The sequence below is a fragment of the Cavia porcellus genome, unplaced genomic scaffold, assembly GCF_034190915.1.
Source record: "Cavia porcellus strain 051 isolate PalLab524CR breed Dunkin Hartley unplaced genomic scaffold, mCavPor4.1 scaffold_38, whole genome shotgun sequence".
NCBI lineage: Eukaryota > Metazoa > Chordata > Mammalia > Rodentia > Caviidae > Cavia > Cavia porcellus.
The window spans coordinates 8,232,458-8,253,314 of NW_026947521.1; the positions used below are offsets into that span (position 1 = coordinate 8,232,458).

Genomic DNA, 20,857 nt, shown 5'->3' on the forward strand with positions numbered 1-20,857 from the left:
AGCAGGGGTACTCTTGGCTGCTTTAGTGAGTCTCACATTGCCCTTCCTGCAGATTAGAGACCTCTAACCTGTTTCCACCCCCAGCAAGGCCTTCCAGCCCAGTGCCTCCAGCTGTCACAGGAAGGACTGGATTCCTGGATGCTTTTGGTCTGCTGTCAAAGCAAAAGGTGCAGCCCTCTGGGCTCTTTCAGAGGAAAATGATCCCATCTTCCTACTCATTTGATTTCTTCTTTGAATTTTCTCTCCTGTGGGCAGAGCTGCAGGTCATCCATGAATCTGTCTCCTATCTGCTGTCTCGTGGGCACACCCTCCTCTCCAGACGGGTCTGCAGCCTGTGGGGGTCACATGATCAATGCACCACCCCCTTTTCCACCTTCCTCCCAGTGCCTTGTAACCCTCATACGGTTTCACTCCTTTAAAAGTTCATTTCTGGAGCTAGGGATTTAGCTCAGCAGCATAAGCACCTGCTTGCAAGTGCGCAGTCATGAGTTTGATCCCTGGTGCCAGAAAAAAAAAATAAAAAATAATTTTAAAAAAGTTCATTTCTGATGAATAAAAAACACCTTATGTGATTAAATTAATTTCCAGGGGAAATTTTCCAGACTTGGGGATCCAATGACTCTGAGGGCATGTCGGGAAGGAGTCTGTTCAGCAGAAGTCAGGAGCTGTGCAGACGAAGGTCCTCAGCTTTCAGGTGCAGAGCAGGGGATGAGAACAGAGCTCTGTGAGGGGTGAGGGACGGAGGAGGGGTTCCATCGAGGACAACTGTGACAGGGAAGAGCATATTGCTCCTGTCTTCCCAGATCTCGCGTCCTGGCCCGGGGCTCTGATACCGTGAAGAATGATATCCCAGGCTGGGGGAGCTCCCTTGCTGGGGGAGCTCAGAGGAGCTGAACTGAAGCGCTTCACAGACAGTAACTGCTCCTCTCTGGTGAGTTTCGATTGGTCAGCACAGGCTGTGACACATGCCCCTTCCTCGTGGCTGTCAGTGTCATTCACCATGCCCAGCTCACAGACACGCCAAGTGGTCTTGAGGAGTTTGAACCTGTGAGCTGGGTTCACCCTGGGGAAGGGTTCCTGCTCCAGCAGAAGTCACCTCCTGAGTCCAGCACTTGCAGGGCCCCATGGAGAGGATGGACATGAGCCCTCAGGATTTTTGGGACTCTGGAGACTACCACTCCCTCAGCTGGAAGTGAAAACTTTCCCCCAGTGCCCTGGTCCTGATAAGGCAAGAAGCAGCCTCCCTTGGTCATCACAGCATGTTCCCTCCAGGAAGCTATGCACAGGACACGCTGAAAGCCCAGGCTGTCAAATCCCAGAGGCCCTGCCACAGCCCAGGACCACAGTGCCAAAGGGAAGTGCTCAAGGACCACCTGCTAAAGGGGAAACTGAGGCTGCTCAGCTAGCAGTCTCTGCTTTCTCTGGGAGCAGGCCCATAGCTTATGTACCAGCTTTTGTCTTGCACCTGCCTCCTGCATGAGGTGCTAGGCTTTGGGTCACCTCAGAGGTGGGGATTCCTCTTTTTGAGGTATTGCACTTTGCTTACAACTGACCTTCTGCTAAGGTAGGAATCAGCTTCCACTGCCTATACACTACTATCTGGTACTGCACCAGATGCTCAGGTGGTCTTCCAGGAAGAATGCATGTGCCAGCGAAGCCATGGCTGCCTGGTCCCTTAACTCCTTGACAGAACGCAGGCTGGCATTTCCCGCCTGGGCTGACGGGAAGACTCAAGCACGTCTATGCCACCTGCTAAGGACACCCAACCACACACCAGCAGAAGTAAACAGGGCTCTAGGGACCTGATAGGAAGACTTCTGAGAGGTGGAGCTAAGCAAAATCCAAAGTCTCACATCCTAGACAGCTCTGAAGTCCACTTCAGGTTCTTTTTCTTTTCCTAAACCATCAGGGTCAACAAATTTTGGACCAAAAAATCAGAAGATTCAATAGCCAGTGTCAGGAACACTCATGGGCAGCGGGGTGAGGAGGGGTCACATGGTGGGATGGCTGGACACCACCTTGCTGAACATACCTAGCGGCAGCAAACTCTGGATGGGGGCTGTTTATCCAGGTCCTACAAACATAATCTGTGCTCCGTGCCTCCCCTTTACAGTTGTAAAGAACTGGCCTTTGCATCTGGCTTTTGTGGGACGGTTTCCTGGTATCGCATGCAGTTTGACATTATAAACACCTCTGAGGCAGGAACGGAGAACTCACTGCCTGCCCCTGCCTTGTCCTGAGGTGCCGGCATGGGCACGGGGACAGGTGGCAGGGAAGGGCATCAGCTGTCCTGGACAGAGCTTAGAGGAGAGGAGGAACAGGCCTCAAGGGCCCCCTTATCCCTACACCTGGGTCTGACTCCTCCCTGCAGCCCCTCCTGTGTCTGCCCAGGGCTCCCCGGCTCCCTACTTATCCGCTGGAGACCACACCCGCCCCACATGTCCTCTCTACTTCCTACCTTTTACACGTGATTTCCGCTCACTTCTCTACATGAATCTAATAGGTTCAGCACTTAAACGTATTTACAGGTATGGGAAGCTGAGACAGTTTAACTGCACTTGGAAACTATGGCATGGACTAAGGTCTGCTAGCGCAGGTTCATTAGGCGAGGCTGAAGGCTGACATCTTTGGAGGAGAGAACGTCCAGTGCCCCTGGACTCCATCCCAGTGTGACTTGGTATCCCACACCCCAAGAGGGGCAGGGGATACTGCGGTCTCTGAAACCGCGGTGCTTTGGCAAACCCTGTCTTCCTTCCAAGACGTCTGAGCCTCCATGTACTGTCCTGGGGCGAGCTCAGATTCAGGGTAAATTCAAGATAAAATGCCCTTCCCAGGAGAAGTCTCTGAAGAGGAAAATGGAAAAAGAGAAGGGGAACAACAATAACAAAAAAACAAATTCTGGAAATGCGGTACCTAGATGAGGGGTGCTGGAAACACCCCGTCACATGCGTGCTGAGAGAGAGAAAGACCTGGTCGAAGGTTCACACCGGTCTCAGGATGCATCTGGTCTGGGAATGTCACTGCACAGAACAGTGGGGGCACAGGGACATTTCTACAGAGACACCTTCCCATCTCGAGTTCTGACTCACTCAAGAGCAGTGGATGCAGTGTTGTCCTGGAAGGTGAGGCTGCCTCTTTCTCGCTGAAGCCCCACCTGACTGTGGACAGGGACGGGGGACACGGAGACTGGGGACATGGGTCTGTACGTGGGAGCCTGTACGAACTGAAACAGCCTCTGCGTAGTAAGGAGCCCATGTGTTTTATTCCAGCCCCTGCCCACCACACCCTGATGGCCTCCCACGGCTCTGTCCTTTGGATTATGGAGGGGAAAAAATAACCATTTGGTATTCTGGGCCACGGAATACAAGATGGGTCTTGATTGTACAAGGAGCTTACACACGGAGGCAAGAAAGCGTGCAAACAGGAGCAGGGATTCTTTGCCCCACAGCGGAGCCAGTGCTGGAGACACAAGAGGGGGGACCCGGGTCATCCCCAGAGTCCACCTGGGTTTACGATTCTGGTTTTTCTTAATCGTGTCCAACTCCAGCTTCTGTCCTCCCGAGAGGGAGGAGAGTATCCATGCGGAACTATGACATCAGTGACTTCTCCCGAGCCTTTTCCGCTTTGCAGGACGATTTCACAGAGGCCCTGTGTGGGCCCACAGAAGGACTGACGGAAGCAGCACAGTGCCTGAGAGCGACGTAATACTGACTTCTGTTTTTCAGTAACAGTCCGTGAGATGTGCGCCCCTCTCTCCTGAGATTCAGTGAGGCATGGGGGGAGGCGGCAGCGGAGCTGGAGGGACACTGTACCGTGTGACATGACGATCATGCAGCCGGTGCTGACAGGACAGAGGAGTGAGACGGAGGCTCGGGGTTCGCGGGCTCTGGGCTGGCCCCAGGGGGGCCAGGCAGCTCAAGGGAAAGTGCCCGCTCTCAGGGATGCTGTCCAGTTCCAGCAGGGCCGTCTCCTGGGGCCTGCTGTCCCGACCTGACCTTAGCCCTCATCTTCCCGTAGCTCGGTGGGCAGGAATTTGTACTGTTGCTGGCGGATCTGGGCCAGCTTTTTCCTCGCTTCTTCCAGTTCCCGCTCTTTCTTGAGCATTTCCTCCTGGGCAGCGATGATCTAGAAGGAAAGGAGCAATCTGGATGACCTGACGCTAAGACACTGTCCTCTGCTCTGAGTTACAGCAGTGCCCCAGTGACAGAGTCTTCAGCCTAAGAGACCGGGCTCTGCCAGAGGTTGGGTTTTGAGACCAGTGACCGAGCCATCCCAAGAAAACAAGCTGACTTCTAGGCACTGATTTAACAGTGGCCATCTACTGCATCCTCTTGCCCACCAGGCTGTTCATCCTAAACTGTCCATCGCCTTCCTGGAGACATCCTATTGGGCGTCCTATTTCTCAGTAAGGAGCTGGAAGCTGAGAGGTGGGGGGCATCTATGTGAAGGTGGCCCTGGCCGGAAGGTGTGCCGGAAGCAAATGCTGGTGCCCTCAACCCCTGGATGACTTCTGCATCTAGTAGCCCTTGGTATGGGTGACTGGTTCCAGGACACTCCCTCTTGTGGACACCAGAATCTGAGGGTGCTCAATTCCTTTATATAAAATGCCACAAGACCTGGGGATACTGCTCAGTGGTACAGCACTTGTCCGGCAAGTGCCAGGTCCTGGATTCTGTCCTGATACCGGTATCTCCTGTCCTCCCCACTAGCATTTTGGTAACAATGCATCCACACAGGCAAACCCTGGGAGCAGCCTGGGGAAGACATGAAGGAAAGCAGGGGAATGAGGAACTTCAGTGTTCCTGGTGCTGATGGGAGAAACAGTCTCACATCATGAATTTGCATTAACATACATCAATGACTGTGAGACCAGTTTCCTGGAGTTTCTGCCTTCCTCCCATGCATGAGACCACAAGCCAGTCCTATGGATTCTTAGCTCTGGGAGAGAGAGTGTCCTACAATCTGTTCCTCTCTTTTCTTACACTAGAACCCCTGATTTTTAGTGTCTTATGACTACTCAGAAAAGAACAGTACATTTCCCAGCCTCCTGTGCAGCTATATGGATCATGTGACTGAGTGTTGGCCAATAGGACTCAAGAGGGAGTGATGTATGCAACTTCAGGGTCATGCCCTCCCTACCCTCTCCTCTTCCTGACAAGACGGAAAATGATAAATGAAGCAACTTGGACCAAGTGGCCAAGGGCCACATCTCAGAACTCATGGAGTAATAAGGCACCTGGAGCCGGGTCTGTGACAGGAAGAGAGCACCACAACCTTCCTATTCTGCTTACACCTGGACAGTTACCTAAGGGAGAAGTGCGTTTCCATCTTATGTCCCTGCCATCTTGTGTGCCTGTCAGAATACCGCACTTGCCCGGGAGCAGATGCAATTCCAGATTCCGTCACTCACCTGAGCGATGCCCCCCACAAACTTAGTTTTCACCACAACATCATCATCATCCATTTTGCCAAATGCGGCCTTCTGGGCTGCACGAACAAGATTGTCTGAGGCTCTTTTCACAGCATTTCCTGCTGCCTGGAGTGAGGAGAAGACACACATCACATCATTAGAGATGGCATTCGGGGCTGGCAAGAGCAGACATACAGGCACAGTTCGTGAGACCATGAATGTACTTCCTAACCAATGGTAACACAGACGTTCTCGCTAGCCATTTGGTCTCCACCGCTCTGTCCATCCACCAATCCTGGCAACAAGGGCACCAACCTAGCACAGCTTAGTCCTCAGGAGCTGCTTCCCCGGTCTAGAACCTCCTACCCCAAACTCAGCACACACTCCAGGACTTGGCTGGGACATCGCTTCTCCCGTTCTGCCCTGGCCCTGCCCACACGCTACCCTAACGTGCTCCTGAGAGCTCGGTGCAGGCTTCTCTGTAGCCCTTAATGTACTTGGGGTTGCTTGTCTCTCTCCTGTCAGTGGTGACCTGGGGACAGGGGCAGTAACTTGAATCTTTGCACCCTGCCCTTGGTGCAATGGCCACCCAGAGTTAGCAGTCACTGGAAGTGTCCTGAGGGAATGAAGGGGTCTCACGGCACACGCAAAGGAGTCCCATTCAGATGGCCCTGGGACTTGTTCTCTTCCAGCTAAGGTTGGGAATTTTCTCCTAACGGTGGTCAAAGCTTCATTCATGTGCTATATCCTTTCCCAGCCAGCTACCCTCCAAATCGAGGGTTTGTGCTTGAGGGTTAACCAGGAAAAATGTAAAAGTTCTTCTCAAAGTTAACTGGCCCATCTGCTTGGTGATGTAAGATGATCACTGAGGACTGCAAAGGCTCACACAAGAAGGGAGAAGGAAGTCAACTAAAAAGTGGTAAGGGATTGTCATGTGCTGGCTCTCCACTTGGCTCTATGCACTCAGAAGTCACGAGCCCACTTTTCTGATGTGGAGACTAAGGTTAAGGAACTTGAGTAAGACCTGCGGCTCCTAAGTTATACAGTTAAGACCCGACACGAGGTCTGCCTGGCTCTGGAGAACTCCAGAGTAATGCAAAAGGACTCAGCTGGGCTGGAGATTTAGCTCAGCGGCATAAGCACCTGCCTTGCAAGCAGGCAGTTGTGAGTTCGATCCCTGGTACTGATAAAAAGGAAAAAGACAAAAAACAAAAAAAAGGACTCAGCCACACTCCCATGGTGTTAGTGGTGATAAGCACGGCAGGCATTGTGTTACACCTGTGTACACTATCAGGCCCTTCTGAAACCACTTGTGTGTCTGCTCACTGGTGTGACCTTTGGAAAATTCCTCATGGAGCTCTCTACTCCACTCTGCCAGGGAAGGTCGTGACTGCTGTTTCAGAAGCTCTGGGTGATTTAAGATTGTGCACTTGATCCACAACAGAGGTTAAGACCCAGGACTCTCTTAACTCGGGCCCCTTTCTTTACATGTGTGTTCCCAGCTCAGGAATCATCTATTCACAGACAAGAAGCTCCTCAATTTCCCCCCAGGTTTACCGTAGGTACCAAATAAAGGTAAAGAGGTAGGTCAGAGAGACCCCGCAGGGTAGAAATGTATTCTGGGGTTTCAAAGTCAAGGCAGAGTTCTGGGAGAACTGATTCAGCATTTATGCCCTTTATGACTTTACTCATGACCTCTATCAGGGGTGGCGAACTTAGGGCACAGGAGCCACAGTGGGCTGTTTGTTATCACTGAAAGCTCGGAAAGGTTTGCCATCACTGACCTACATAAACATTATTTTTAGCAATATAAATGATTTTCATTATAACACAGAAATAAAATTTCAGAAACTTGGAAACAAACAAAATGCTTGAAGCACAGGCAGATTCTAGCACAATCGTTTGATGTAATACCATGCAATCGTTAAAAACGAGACTCAGGAAGGACAGAGCCTTGTCTTTAAGGAAAAAAATGATTAACACATTACATGAAAAGAAAGCTGGATGCATCTTGCTATGATTCCAACCAGACAAAATCGCCTCATAGAGAGATTACAGCCACAACAGAAAACAATGAAACACTGGATGCGGGAAGATGCGGGGGCCCTGTCAGTTCTTCATTCAGACATTTCCTTCATGATGCTAAAATATTTGTCTAATTAAAATGATCAGAAATGCCTAAAATATTTGTCTAATTAAAATGATCAGAAAACTGTACCACACTGATGGCCAAGTTCATAGATGTGGCTTCTGGCTCTGGGGAACCTCGGGGGTGGATTACACCTACTCTGTGCTTTCCCTCCTTTCTGGGGCCGCAATGACCAGAGCCGTCTGCTCCAGGCACTGTGGTAGGTAGGAGAGATGCCCAGACACACATGTGGGACCTAAGATGCTCATAGTCTTGTCACAGACAGACATAAGATAAACAGTGGTGGCAATGATGGGAAGCTAATCTGCCAGGACAGGGAAGGCACTGAGTGAACAGGCTCCAGCAGTCAGGAAGGGTGTCCCACGAGAGGGGACTCTGAGGAAGTCCCAAGGAAGAGCAGGAACTGGCTAGGGTGGACTTGTGGGGAGGAGGCTGGGCCCCAAGGTGCAGGCCCAGCAGGGCGGGTGGACATGGGAGTCTGGTGGGCAGCAGATGGGAGACACATGAGGCGACAGGCAGAAGATGACGCTGGACGGTGGACAGAGCTGGCTGATGGAAGGCCGGTGGGTCATGCCAAGGAAGTAAGCCTTTCCCCTTTGGCGACACTTACCCGCTCCAACAGGAGTATTTTCCCACCAGCATCAGTGACCATTACCTGTAGCCGCCTCATGGCCTCTGAGTCCTGGTCAGCTTTCACCTTGCAGGCCACAAGCAGCTGAGCCGTGGAAGCAGCGACCTGCTTGGCGGATGAGATGAGCTTCTCCTCACTGGCGTGGCCCTGGACAGAGGCATTGGCGGCCTCACAGAGACTGCTGGTCGCAGCCGCCACCATCCGGGCCTGAGGACAGTCAACAGAGAGGTGACCCAGGGTCCAAACCGCCCTCAAGGAATGTCCAAAGCAAAAAAGGAAGGAGAAGGTGACTTACGGCAGAAATCAGCCCCTGTGACCACTGTCCGTCATCCGCGGCATTGGCAGGGATGGAGCCTACCTGGACAGAGGAGTAGCAAGTTGTATCGATCACTGGCAGGCCGAGGTGGCCGCAGACCCACATGCCCTCCCATACTCTGGCACCAAACCTGCAGCAGCCGCTGTGTAATCTCACAATGGCACTGGCCTGAGACCAGGTATCCCTTTCTCTCATAGGGACCTGGCCATAGTGACACATATTGCATATCCCAAAGCAGAAGGGATGCCTGGAGTGGCCCCCATGGGGTGGCCAGGCACCACGACTTGGAGACATGGCCTGGGAATGATGCTTTGGGGTCACCTTCCCGTGTTTCCTCCCTCTGCCATTTTTGCCCAGTGCAAACAAAGGAGCCTACAAGTCTAACCCAACCACTGAGGGAAAACTCAGGCTTCTCCAGAAAACGGACCCAGAGTGAGTCCTGTACTGGGAACTTCTGGCAGGTATTTTATAGGAGGGAGTGCACTTCCCTCTGCACAACTGGAAGTAGACCTTTGTCTCATGGCAACACACATCATTTAGCCAGAGAGAGAGAGAAAATGAGACCAGAAGTAGGAGGAGTCACCGTTTCTACATAGAAATCATGGCATCAAGTCAGTTCCCCTCCAGGCCTAGAGCGTGCTGTGTGGCAATGGGAGGAATCGCCTTTGAGCTTGTGGGTAGAGTCTGCCAGGTGGGAGGAGAAGTCTCTGATCTCTGCTACAGGTCCCTGCTAGATGTCACGTAAGACCCCAAGGTCCAGCATATAACCAAAGGTCAGCGGAAGTTCCTTCCTCAATGTCTAAAAAAATTGAATGCATGGGTTTCTCAGAGGATAGGAAACCTGCCATGGTCAGCTACCAGCAGATTCTCTGGTGTCTAACAATGCAACCAACACATAGCTTTCTTTCTTTCTTTCTTTCTTTCTTTCTTTCTTTCTTTCTTTCTTTCTTTCTTTTTTTGGTTGCAGGGATCAGACTAATGACCTTGTACTTGTCAGGCAGGCGCTTATGCCGCCGAACTAAATCCCAGCCAATAGTCAGCCTTTTCTTAATAAGGAAATAAGTTGGTATTTAGGCAGAGTTTCAGTTCAGTGATTGATTCACAGTCTTCATACAATGACCAGTCAACAACTTGAAAAGTACGCATGACAAAAGCAGGACCCTGCAGATCTACAAGGGGTTAACAGGAAGCAGAGATAGGTGAGCACCAGCAGGAGGGGAGAGAAAACAGGATGGTGGGTGCTGAGACACCACCACACCACGGCTTAGGAGATTCATATGCTCTAATTCATATGCTCTAGTCCAGGCACGGGGGCTGGACTAAGATGAGCTACGTCTGCAGTAGGCTTTTGGGGGAAGATACACAGCCTGTGGTCTACCGTAACTTCTTGTCTGGACTACAGACACAATCCCCTCTCTGTAGACGACAAAGGCCTGTTAATGTCCAACAGGTGCGATTGACAATGACAGTGACCAAATCGCCCAGCCCCACAAGGTTCCTGAGGTGTCTCCATGTGTGAGACACGCAGACACAGCTTGGATAACATGGCCTCACAATGCAGGGGAGAAACGGGACACCCGGCATGTGACAAACCGGAATACTTCCACGTGCAGAATGACTCCAATGTACCATTCATCTCTGGAACCCTAGAAAACAGCTACGCTTTTATGCTAATGCAGACAAGACGGGTGAGAGGAGACTGAAGCAATCTTCTGCCCAATGGGCTTGGCAAAGTGCTGTCAAGGTAGACAGCATTCAGCTGGACCCAGTGGGGCCATTTGGAGCTGCAGAGCAGTATTAAAAGGCCCATGACTCTGGTGCTTATCGGACTGTTCACCAGGAAACTATGTCAGCGTCTATCTTTATATAGCCTAATGTGCGATGGGAATCTAAGTGTCTTGTTCAGGCCCTGATCGCTGCCTGCAGTGGGGCGCATTCTTTAACAAGAAACAGATGAGAGGCCCAGAAACCAAACGTTTTATTTAGTTAGGGCTGAGTCTAAGCAAATGGAGTCTCTGCGGTTGGGGCAAAGGCTGGCACGCAGGGAGGCAGCCCAGCACACACTCTTTGGGCAGGCCAGCTTCTGCCTGCTTCCTGGGGTGCGCTCCCTGTGGCAGCACTCCACGCCCACCTGCCCAGGTGTACTCACCTTTCCTTGGGCTACCAGCTCCCTCTGGGCTGCCGAGGCAGATTTGACCAGGGCACTCGTGGCAGCAGCGATGGACTTAGCAGCTTCCAAGATTTGTTCTTCAAAATCTAGTGTCTCATCCGCTTGCTAGAATCGAAAGAAAATCCTGTCATGTGCAATTCGGACCCACACAGGGCTCTTCCTGCCAAACTCCTTACTGCTCTGTCACCCGGGTCTTCATCTGCCTAGTGATTTTGGTTGACAAAGGACACCAGCAAGTGGAAAGGCCTGAGGGGTCAGGACACCCCCCACCTGCTGCCACCCCTCCACCCACTCTAGAAGGTAAAAGGCATTAGCGGAGACCGGAGATGTCCTACATAGGTTTCCAGTCGGGAAATGTTAAAAGGACTGTTTTTTTCCAGGCTAGAACCTTTTAAGAGACCTAAGTTCACCACAAATAAAGATCTATTTAAAGGGTTCCAGCAGCATCAGATAATTGATAAGCAAAAATTTAAAAATAGGAGTGGTAGCATATTCTGCCAAAATTTAAAAAAAAAAAAAGGTCAAGAAGGGAAAGATGGTTATTAGTTCTGAAAAGTCTTATTTTTCTTGGGCAAAGCTAGAAACAAAATAGCATTTGCATTTCTGTGGCTGAGCACACAGAGTGTCATGTAGCAACCATGGACAGCCCGGTGGTACACAAACAAGGTGGCATGACATCAAAATGGAGCTGTCCGGTCACTGGACACTGTGCTGCAGCCCCACCTTCGGAAGAGCGCTGGACACCGCCATGTGCCTGCTGCCTAAATTCACCACCAGGGAGCTCCTGCTGCTGAATCAACAGGAGGCCGGGAAGCAGGTTTGGGGAAGTGGGGAGAGGGTCAAGACCATGTCCCAGGCGGGGTGGAAAGGAGCACCCCAGGGGGCTGGGTCAGGCCAAATAATCTCCGAGGTCTCCTGAGTTAACATTTTATGACTGTAAGTCACTTTGATTATATGGTTTTCGCTCACAGAATACCGAAGATGTGGCTCTTAGCTTTTAGGCATTTAGAGAAAATGATGATACACAGCAATACTTTTTGCTTGCATGATAAAATATACATAGAATAAAATTTATTTTTTAGAGCATATGAATCAGTGACCTAAAGTATATTCACAATGTTGTATGATACTATCGCACTGAGAGTGCATACTATGTGCTAGGCATCTCTGTCACACTGACCTATGTAATTCTCACAAAAAACAGGAATGGAAGAAAAGAAAGAAAAAGAAAGAAAGAAAACTGTACTGAATATTATTTTTATATTGAGAAAACTCATTTCTGGGAATGAAACCTTGGGCCAAAGGTCATGTGGCAGTGTGAAGAATATAAGTTGGAAATGAAATAAAAGCCTGATTTTAAAATAAGGAGCTTTTACTAGCATGAGCCACTTGGAGAATAGCAGTGAGAAATGACTCAGAGCCAGGGGTTCAAAGCCAGCCTGCTAGGGGCCCCTTGGAAACATCACACAGGATAGACACAATTCTTTTCTGGGCTCTGATGCTTAACAGCTACCTCTGAAAGCCGTGATGAATATTTAATAAACTGTAAAGTGACAGTGACAAGGTCACATTGCCATCGTCCTCCTCAAAAACTCCCCCTTTCCCTGCATGTACTTATCCCAACGTTCTTGCCACTTTCTGAAGCAGGTCTGGAAGACTTTTTCATAAGTGTCTTTAGTTCTACTGCTGTGATCGTCCCGAGCTGACTCACAAGGTTATGGCCATGTTGACTTTGGGGAAGAGCAGGAAGTTCCACAGCGCCAGACCCAGGGGTAAGGTGGAAGCTGACGCAATGGAAGCCTCCTTTTAGGGGCCTGCCTTTCTGCTGGACAGTACTTGGCAGCAGCTTTCACTGGTTTTTTTGGTTGTACCTCATAAAAACAAGACCGAAGACATCTGCAGCTGCTTCAGGAAGTGGCACGAAGGATGGATAGGCATATTTGAGGCAGGGGAGTACTCTGAAAAATGGCATTCTGTCTTTTGCTGTGAGAAATTTAAAAACATTATTCACCAAAGGTTTGGTGTGTGTGTATGCAGGTGTGTAGTTAATACCCTTGCAATAAAGAGATTTTCTAGACGTTTACTCTGCAAAAGGATTAAGTTGGCAGAGATACTGCAGAGTTTCTGAGTGCAAAGGGGTCTCTGCCACAGTTGCTTTTGCAGTCTCCCAGACTCCTGCCTCAGGGGGCCTCAGCTGTGGCTTGGGCTCCAAGCCTAAATCCAGCATCTAACACCAAATGCACTGCTACCAGACGTCCAGCTCCCCAAATTCCAAGATCCATGAAATTTCCTAAAATTATATGCCAAGCCTTAGCAGGGATAGATCTGAGACAATCATCTCACATCACTGATCCAAAGACCTTCTCCCACGTTTTCTGCTGCCTGGAGAATTTTTTTTTCCTTTGTAAAATACATGTTTAAAATAGATATGCAGCTTGGAAATATTTTGGACACCCATAGATTTTTTCTGGCATTGGCAACTGTTGTGAAGTTCTTTGACAGATTCCTACTTTTTCCCCCCTAGTACCTCAATGCTTTAAAGCAGACAGCACAAAGTTTTATCTCCAGGAGATAATAGCTCTGATCAGAAAGTCCTAGAGGCTCTCGACAAAGGCTTCAGAAAGTCGACTGTGGAGACAGCAGGTTCAGAGGTTAGAAGTTTATATGCTGCTGTGTACAGGGTCCCACTATGAGCCCTACAGCTTGCCTGCTAGACCCTGTCCTTCTCTATGCCAGGGTCACTGTTAGGATGAAATGCCCACTGCGTCTACTTCTCCTGCCATAGCTACAGAAGCGGTCAAGTTTCCTCATCCCAGGCATCTTCCAGCCTAAGGGAAAACAGGATCTCCCAAAGCCCCGTAGAGCTGGTGAAAAGCTGAGTGCCCAGCCAGTGTCCTGTGACTTCCCACTCCTACCAGTCTGAGATTGAATCTGGGGGGAGGATGAAAGCCGTGGGATGGGAAGAAGGACATTTGCTTCATTGCATTGCGAAAAGAGGAGAGGGTTGGGCTTCCAAGGGCTTTTCCTACATGAAAGCACCATTCTTAAAATGCAGGTGGTGTTAAGAGAACAACTCTCGCTGGATCCGGGCGATGGGCGGATCGCAGGGGGACTGCAGATCAGATCAGGGGCCACAACTCACCAGCTCTGGGTCCCTCTCTGCGCTCTCGCTCTGTCTGGGCCCTGGAGAGCTGACTGGTCTCTCTCCTTAGCAGCTGAGGTATTTCATGAACCAGGGCAGGGCAGTCAGATTTGCTTCTCTGGCTTATGGAAGGCTGAAGACAATGTCTTCTCCCAAGAAGGCGATCATATAAAAATTATTTAGATCACTACAGTAATTTTTTAAAGACTATGACTGATCCTACATAGCAGGCCATTCATGTATCTTTGTAACTAGTGGCATCAAGCGAAGCTGATGCCAATTGGATGCCAATTCGGGCTGAATGCACCTCTTGCTGGAGAATCGCCTCAGCGTCTGCTGAAGATATACATGCTGCTTGGCTGGGGTTGAACAAAGCCCAGAAATCTTTTGTTTCTAGAGAGGTGGCTGTGGACTACTTTGTGAGCAATGCCAGTCAGATGAGCAGAACAAAAACCAGTTAGCTCAATGCGCTCCAGGGCACACAGATGTTTCTCTCCCACAAAGCCTCAGCCAGAAAAACCTATGTGACAAATATTTGTTGAATGAATGCATCAACTCAAAAGTAGTCTCCTAACTTCCGGCATGGGACTAGGGACAGGTACATGGTAGGAGGAGGAGACAGACCAGAGTGAGCCCCTGTACTGTTTACTGTCCATTCCCGGGTGTCCATTCCTGTGTGTCGGACAGTGTCCTGGCGCACAGACAGTGTGTGACCAGCAGGCTCCTGGCTGGTGTCAGGGCATGGGCTGGTCACTGCATATGTCCCTCAAATCCCTTAACCAGCAGCTCCTGGGGTGTGACATTTAGTCAGGGACGCACAAATGTAGACACCCAGCATTTTATCAAGAAATGTGCTTCCATCCCAAAACAGCATTAGGGAAAGGGTTAACAGATCCAGGAAGCACCTACTCTGCCAGGTGATGGCATCAGCTGCAGCTGCATCTCTCAGTCCCTCAAGGCCTCCTGGCAGGGTGGCCACCAGGTCTTTGCCACAGTCTTCCCTGGCCTGCCCAGTAGATCCTTGCCTAGGATGGACCTCTCCTCACATGGACTTTTGTATAGCTTCCAGCAAGGATTGCGTGCCCCTCTGGTTGGTGGTTTTCCTGCTCATTGATCCTCTGCCTGGCAGAACTCTTTGAAAAAGTTCTGCTTGGGAAAGGCTACATTTTGGGCTGGATCCCTTCCAGCTGCTTCCCCAGCTCAGGAGAGTATATGAGGCCCCCATCCCCCAACCCCCACTTCGTTCTCAAGTTTCAGGAGCCAGAGGTCTCACTGGAGTTGGAGAGGGGAAGCAGTCAGGCGGGGCTAGAGGGAGGCTGCTTCTCATTTTTAATTTGGTTTTTGGCCTTTTGGGGACTCAGAGAACATAATCATTGCAGTGACTCATTCTTTTTCATTCCCTCCTACCCATGTGATGTGGTCGTTAGAAGAAAATGCCTTGTATATTTAAAGCACGCCTGACTCACTGTAGATGCTCAAGACGATTAGTAATTCACTTCATGATTGTCTCTATAATTACACTTTTTTTGTATGTGGTTTTTAAAAATGGCTTCTTGGGTTTTAAAATTTCCCTTTTGAGCTAGCTGGTTTATCTGTCAGCCTCAGTGATACTCATAGCTCTAGGCAAGTGCCCTGCCACCAAGCCACACGCCCAACCCTACACACTTGGTTTCAATCAAGATTCTGCTTGCCATTTCTGCTCACGACTGAATTACAAATAAAAACGCAGATCAAGGATACAGGAAGTGTCAGGGGATCATAGGATAGACAGATACTTTGTCCTGCATCTCCCTCAGGAGATGGGCTCTGGTCCCCACCTGCAATGTTAGACAGGTGACTTCCGGTCTGCACAGCCTAGGTCCAGGAACCAGCTCAGCAGCCTTTTGCTAGCAGCATGATGAACAACCAGACTCAGTATCAACAGGAACTGTTTTCTCTTCCACTCTCCTCCCTGCTGTCTTTGCTGACTGCCCCCATCCATCACCCGTTCCCCATGGTCCCTGGCAGGTGCTGGGCACTGGGAGGGCATCTCCTTTGTGGTATCTCTCTGCTCCTGCAACCTGGCCTCCGCCAAGCCCATGAAAGTGAAGGTGAGGGAAGCAAAGGCACCAGAAGGAGTCTCAGCCCTGACTTCTGTCTCCCTCCGGGAAGGCCTGGGTTGCAGAACTGCCTCACTGACAGCAAGAAGGTGCAAGCGCTTCTCTTTCCTCAGAGCCTTCTGCAAAGACCAAAGAGCAGCTCCTGATACCCACTTTCTGTTAGGTTTTGTGCTTCTCCCTGTTACTGAAAGTCTTCCAGAATGCTGGCTGTTAAAAACAAGGCCACACAGACTGCATCAGCAACAATACATAATGCACTGTATGTCACTTATCTTGTAAAAGTAGGAACATCTGCATGTAATTTAAATGTCTTTGAGGAGAAAAGGTCAACGCCTGGAACTCCCGCATTGTGGGCTGAACGGGTGGCCAAGTTTCTGCCTTTTCTGCGGCAAGTTCGGCTACCAGCAGCTTCTGGTTCTGAACTGAGTGGTACCTTGGGAGGCCTTGATCACACTACACAAGAGCCAGACCAGCCGCTCTTTTGCAGGATCCAAGGTGAGCTGCCTGGAGGACCACGGACCTTACTGGTTCTCACAAGAGGTGATTATTAACTGCCAAAGGCCTGGCTCCGCACAGCTGGCCTGCTCCCCTACAGGGTCTGCCGAGGGTGAGGCAGAGACGCGCCCTGTGTCTGTGTGCTATGTGGTGTGCGTATACAGCGTCTGCTGGAAGAGGTCCCGGTGGACTGCCTGGAATCTCGAGAGGGCTGTCCTGGGGTGTCTGCTACTTTATTACTTTTCACTTCCCAAATGAAAATTAATACTACAGAAATGCTCTCACAATCACTAATTCTAACCGTGGAAAAATTCTTAAAAGATTTTGTTGTGCTTTCAGAAAGTCAGGAGGGGGCCTTGAATGTCTATAGGTGGCAAGGGCAAAGAAAGATAACGGAATTCTTTGCAGACCTGAGAGGTCAATCTGCTGAATCTCACGCCCCCTCACTAAGTGTCTGACAAGGACACCTGGTCTACCCTGGAGGGCAGCCGCCTGGGAATGTGTGCAGCCCAGCTCTCCACACACTTCCTTTCCACACCTTCCTGTCTCCTGGCCCGGGACCAAAGCCCACATTATGCTACACAGAAGCATCTGGTCGCCCCGTCACACTGACCGGATGAGAGCATGTCGGTCCACACTGCAGTTACAAAAAAAGAAACACAAAATCCCATCACTTTACACAGATGGGCTTCATTTGAAAAAACTTTCAAAACTGTTAGTTGTTTTTCTCCAGCTAGGATCAAATGCAGGGATACTGTATCACTGAGCTGCATCCCTAGCCCATTTTACTTTTTGAAACAGGGTCTTGCTAAGGTGTCCAGTCTGGCATTGAACTTGTGATCCTCCTGCCTCAGCCTTCTGAGGATTTGGTGTGGGCCTATACCCAGATTTAAAAGAATATGTAATTTACTGTTGCTTTTCTATGGTCATTTACTATCTTAGTCAAACAACTGTAAGGAGACTCAGAGCCAGGACCAGTGAGTGTACCCCAACTGTGTGAAGGTGGGGTGACTGGGTCAGGCCTTGACACCTATCTATCTGGGAGGCTACCTGCTGACACACAGATGAGTCCTTGTTGGGAGAGGGCCCCAGGGACAGGTGCCACTTACAACACCAGAAGCCAGGATGCTAACACTGCCTGCCCTCTCCTGTATCACTGCTGGGGGCCTATGCAGTGACCTCCTCACCATATGTTCCCCTGTGTGCACCTGGGCAATGGTGTCCACACCTGGTTGGGGAAACCTCACTTGACCGCCTGGGTAAGTCACTGGCTCACCTCTATTGGGGAGTGCTAGTGACAGTACTTCCTTTCTTTTCCAAAGAACTGAGCGCTAAGCATGATGGTTCTCTTCCCAGAAAGCAGTGCTCACGCACTATTTCAGTGAGAGAGCTCAGAATGAACCACACACACCTCACAGGCTTGTGTCTGAGGATAGGTCGGAGCTGATCAAAGGTAGTTGTTACACACCAGGAAAAAAGTGGTTTTTAGGTCACACGTCTGATCTTCCTGCTGTGGCCACTCGGGCTATAGAATAACTTTCTGGTTGCTGACTTATTCTAAATATCATCAGCCTCTGCTAGCAAAATCATCTGTAACAGGAAATTCAAGAGTAGAATCCACATTGGATCACCTGTATCAGGTATAGCTAGTTCTAACTGCCTATATACTTGGTATAGCTAATTTCCTCCCCTATTTATGACTATTTGTAAGGAAAGTTGTAGATAGTTGATTTGTGCTCCTTGAATTTTCAGTGAAAGCTTGATCATAAAAATTCCTTTTATTTCTTATGGTGCTGGGATTGAACCCAGGGCTTTGCACATGGTAGGCAAGTGCTCTCTCCCTGAGCTGTACAGCCTCACTAACTTTTACAGTGATGATCAGGACAAAAATGAAATATAAATCTCGACATATGTGGAGGTTACCATCCTTGCCTCTGTCCCATATGATAGACATAAGCTGGAATCCCCCATTTATTTTTCCCATCAAGCAGTACCCTTAATGATCCTTTACTGCAGACAAATAAACTGCACAAAACAGCTCAAGCTCTTATGAAACATCAATAATTATAATTTGTTTCTATAATAAACAAATAATCTAGTGATATTGATGCAGGTCTTAAATGCTACAGGAAGAAATGAAACACGACATAATGAAAGGCAGTGAGCACTCTGTCTTTTAAATCTACTTGATCTAACATGTTCTTTCCTGTTGCCTCCAAACTTTGTTAGGAACCCCCGGAGACAGGGCAAGACACTGTAGGAATATGTTTGATATATAGTTGGATTAAATAACAACCTAATATATCAAACATATCACACAGAGGCCTGCAGAAGAGGCGTCCAAGATTGACCGGGCTTGAGAATAGGCACAGTACGGCTGCAGGGGGTGCTCACTGAGGCGCCCAGCCTGCTGTGGGGCCCAGGTCTGTCTGCAGGCGTGGTAACGGCGGCATGAGCGAAGCTATGGCACATGCGTGCCCCGGGGCTCCCGGACAGTCTCATCCTGCCCTAGCACCCTCTCCCCAGGTGAACACTGGATTCAGCAGTGTGTGTGTGTCTGTCACACATCTCTGGGAGACTCCAGGTCAAAGGAGATGATTCCGTGTTAAAGCCTGAAGGGGGACTGTCCCAGAATTATCTTCATGGATTGCTTTCTAATAGGCAACTGGAAAATGTAGTGATGAACAGAGGAGGTTAAGCAAAATCATCATGCCTCCCCAAAACTGCATCAGTTATGCTCCCCAGTTATGAAAGGAAGACGTTCACAGGCATATGCATGTGCGCACCGAGCAGTGGGCTATGTAGAGTGGCTGGGATAGGGATATAGTGGTAACTATTGATTTATGGTATCTGGAAGATGTTTGTCTTTCTGTTTTTTGGTTTTCTTTTTTGGTACCAGGGTTCGAACTCACGACCTCACACTTGCCAGGCAGGTACTTACACCATTGAGCTAAATCCCCAGTCCTCTGGAGGACACTTGTAAGGTTATGCAAGAGACAATTGGCTTCAAAATACTGGTTGGTACTGCAGTCAGATTATTAATCTTTTTTAAGCTACAGCACTAATTCCTTTACAAAGGTAAGGTACGTATTTATTTCATGCAGAAGTTTGACCACAGTGGATGGCTCTCCTAGGCAGAAACACAAACCATGGTTTGGGCTGATAGATTCTCCAGAAGGGTTCTGTTGATAGTACCTAGTGACAGGTACCCTGGTCCATCAGGAGAGACACTGGACCATTATAAAATGCTCTAGAAGCACCAAGCACTTAACATGGAGCAAAGGATCACCTGCAGTCGATGGTCGTAAGTAATGACTCAAGTTGTCAGTAACATTAACCTTGACCTTCCCTGAAGGGTCCCCCTCTCCTCTCCTGTAAATACAAAGGGGGGAATGATCCCAGAGCAGAGAAGGGGGTCCTCACCCAATTACCTCAGCAGTCATCACTGATTTCTGAGGTGCCACTGCTGTTTCATAAAAACTCTTAACACAGACTTCTGCATCTTTCCAGTTCTATCACTCTCCTTGCAAGTCTATATTTTTCTTCTTCAAGTACAAGCATTCTTTTAGTCATTGTTGAAGCATGAAACAGTGTCTCCTTTCGGCCCTCACCAGCCCAGGAGCATCTGCTTCCTGCTATACAGTCCTAGTGACCATCCCTCCTAAGAGTGGCACCATATCTGTCAAGGGGACCTTTGTGTCTAACTTCCTGTCAGTACGTTCAGTGCCACAGGGAGCATGCCTGTCCCACACGGCTCGTTTCCCTCTTGGATTCCTCCTTGGGATAGGTTCCCAGAGGTAATATTAACAGCTCAGAAGACACACACAAACCACAAAGGTCCAGGGTCCAGACTGGTTTCTCTGACACTGCGGGCACATGAGGAATGGCATAGAAGGTGCCTGATACCTCACACACTTTTGACAAAGATCAGCCAAGCCAACCCATGGCAGAACCTGGAAGACTGGGCACATGCCTTGCACTGGACCAGAGTACACTTCTCCTCACCTATGGAATGACTTTTCCTTAGGATCAAAGAGAAAGGTTCCAGAGGAAGCCTATTTTTAGTGATGATGAAGGCAACAGTGGTGACATAATCACCATTTCCTCAACTGTACTGTTTACCAGATACTGGGTTTTTACATTACCTAGGTTCACTGTATGGGTTAATGTAACTGTCTTCACAACACTCTTGGGGGGGGGACTCTAGGAACTTTGTGTTCAATCAGGAATCAGGAAGTTAATAAATGACAGGCCAGGGAAGCTGGGATTTAGAGATAGAAAAGAGCTCAGCAGAACAAGGTCCTGGTGAGAATACAGTAAAAGGCCCAGCAGGGTAACCGTGTCCTGGACACCACTGCAGGCCTTCACTCTCATGGAAAGGAGTCTTGGATGATAAGCCAGGGAAGGGACAGGAAAGGCATACACCAGGCCTCTGAATGACTTAT

The 20,857-nt window shown here is 49.5% G+C and overlaps 1 protein-coding gene across 8 annotated transcripts in view; it reads right to left on the minus strand.

Annotated features, from left to right (window-relative positions):
• Positions 1 to 3,243: 3,243 nt before the first annotated feature.
• The window catches only part of Tln2 (talin 2), a 377,519-nt gene continuing 359,905 nt past the window's right edge, over positions 3,244 to 20,857 (minus strand). For 6 of the 8 annotated variants that reach the window (XM_063243367.1, XM_023562268.2, XM_063243366.1 and 3 more), the window contains 5 exons: positions 10,656 to 10,781; positions 8,486 to 8,548; positions 8,170 to 8,397; positions 5,411 to 5,536; positions 3,244 to 4,125 (listed from right to left, as the gene is read on the minus strand). In XM_063243367.1, coding sequence (XP_063099437.1) covers positions 3,997 to 4,125; positions 5,411 to 5,536; positions 8,170 to 8,397; positions 8,486 to 8,548; positions 10,656 to 10,781 — 672 coding nt within the window. In that variant the 3' untranslated portion in view covers positions 3,244 to 3,996. The remainder of the gene's footprint in view (positions 4,126 to 5,410; positions 5,537 to 8,169; positions 8,398 to 8,485; positions 8,549 to 10,655; positions 10,782 to 20,857) is intronic. The other 2 variants (XM_063243368.1, XM_023562272.2) reach the window with 1 other exon arrangement.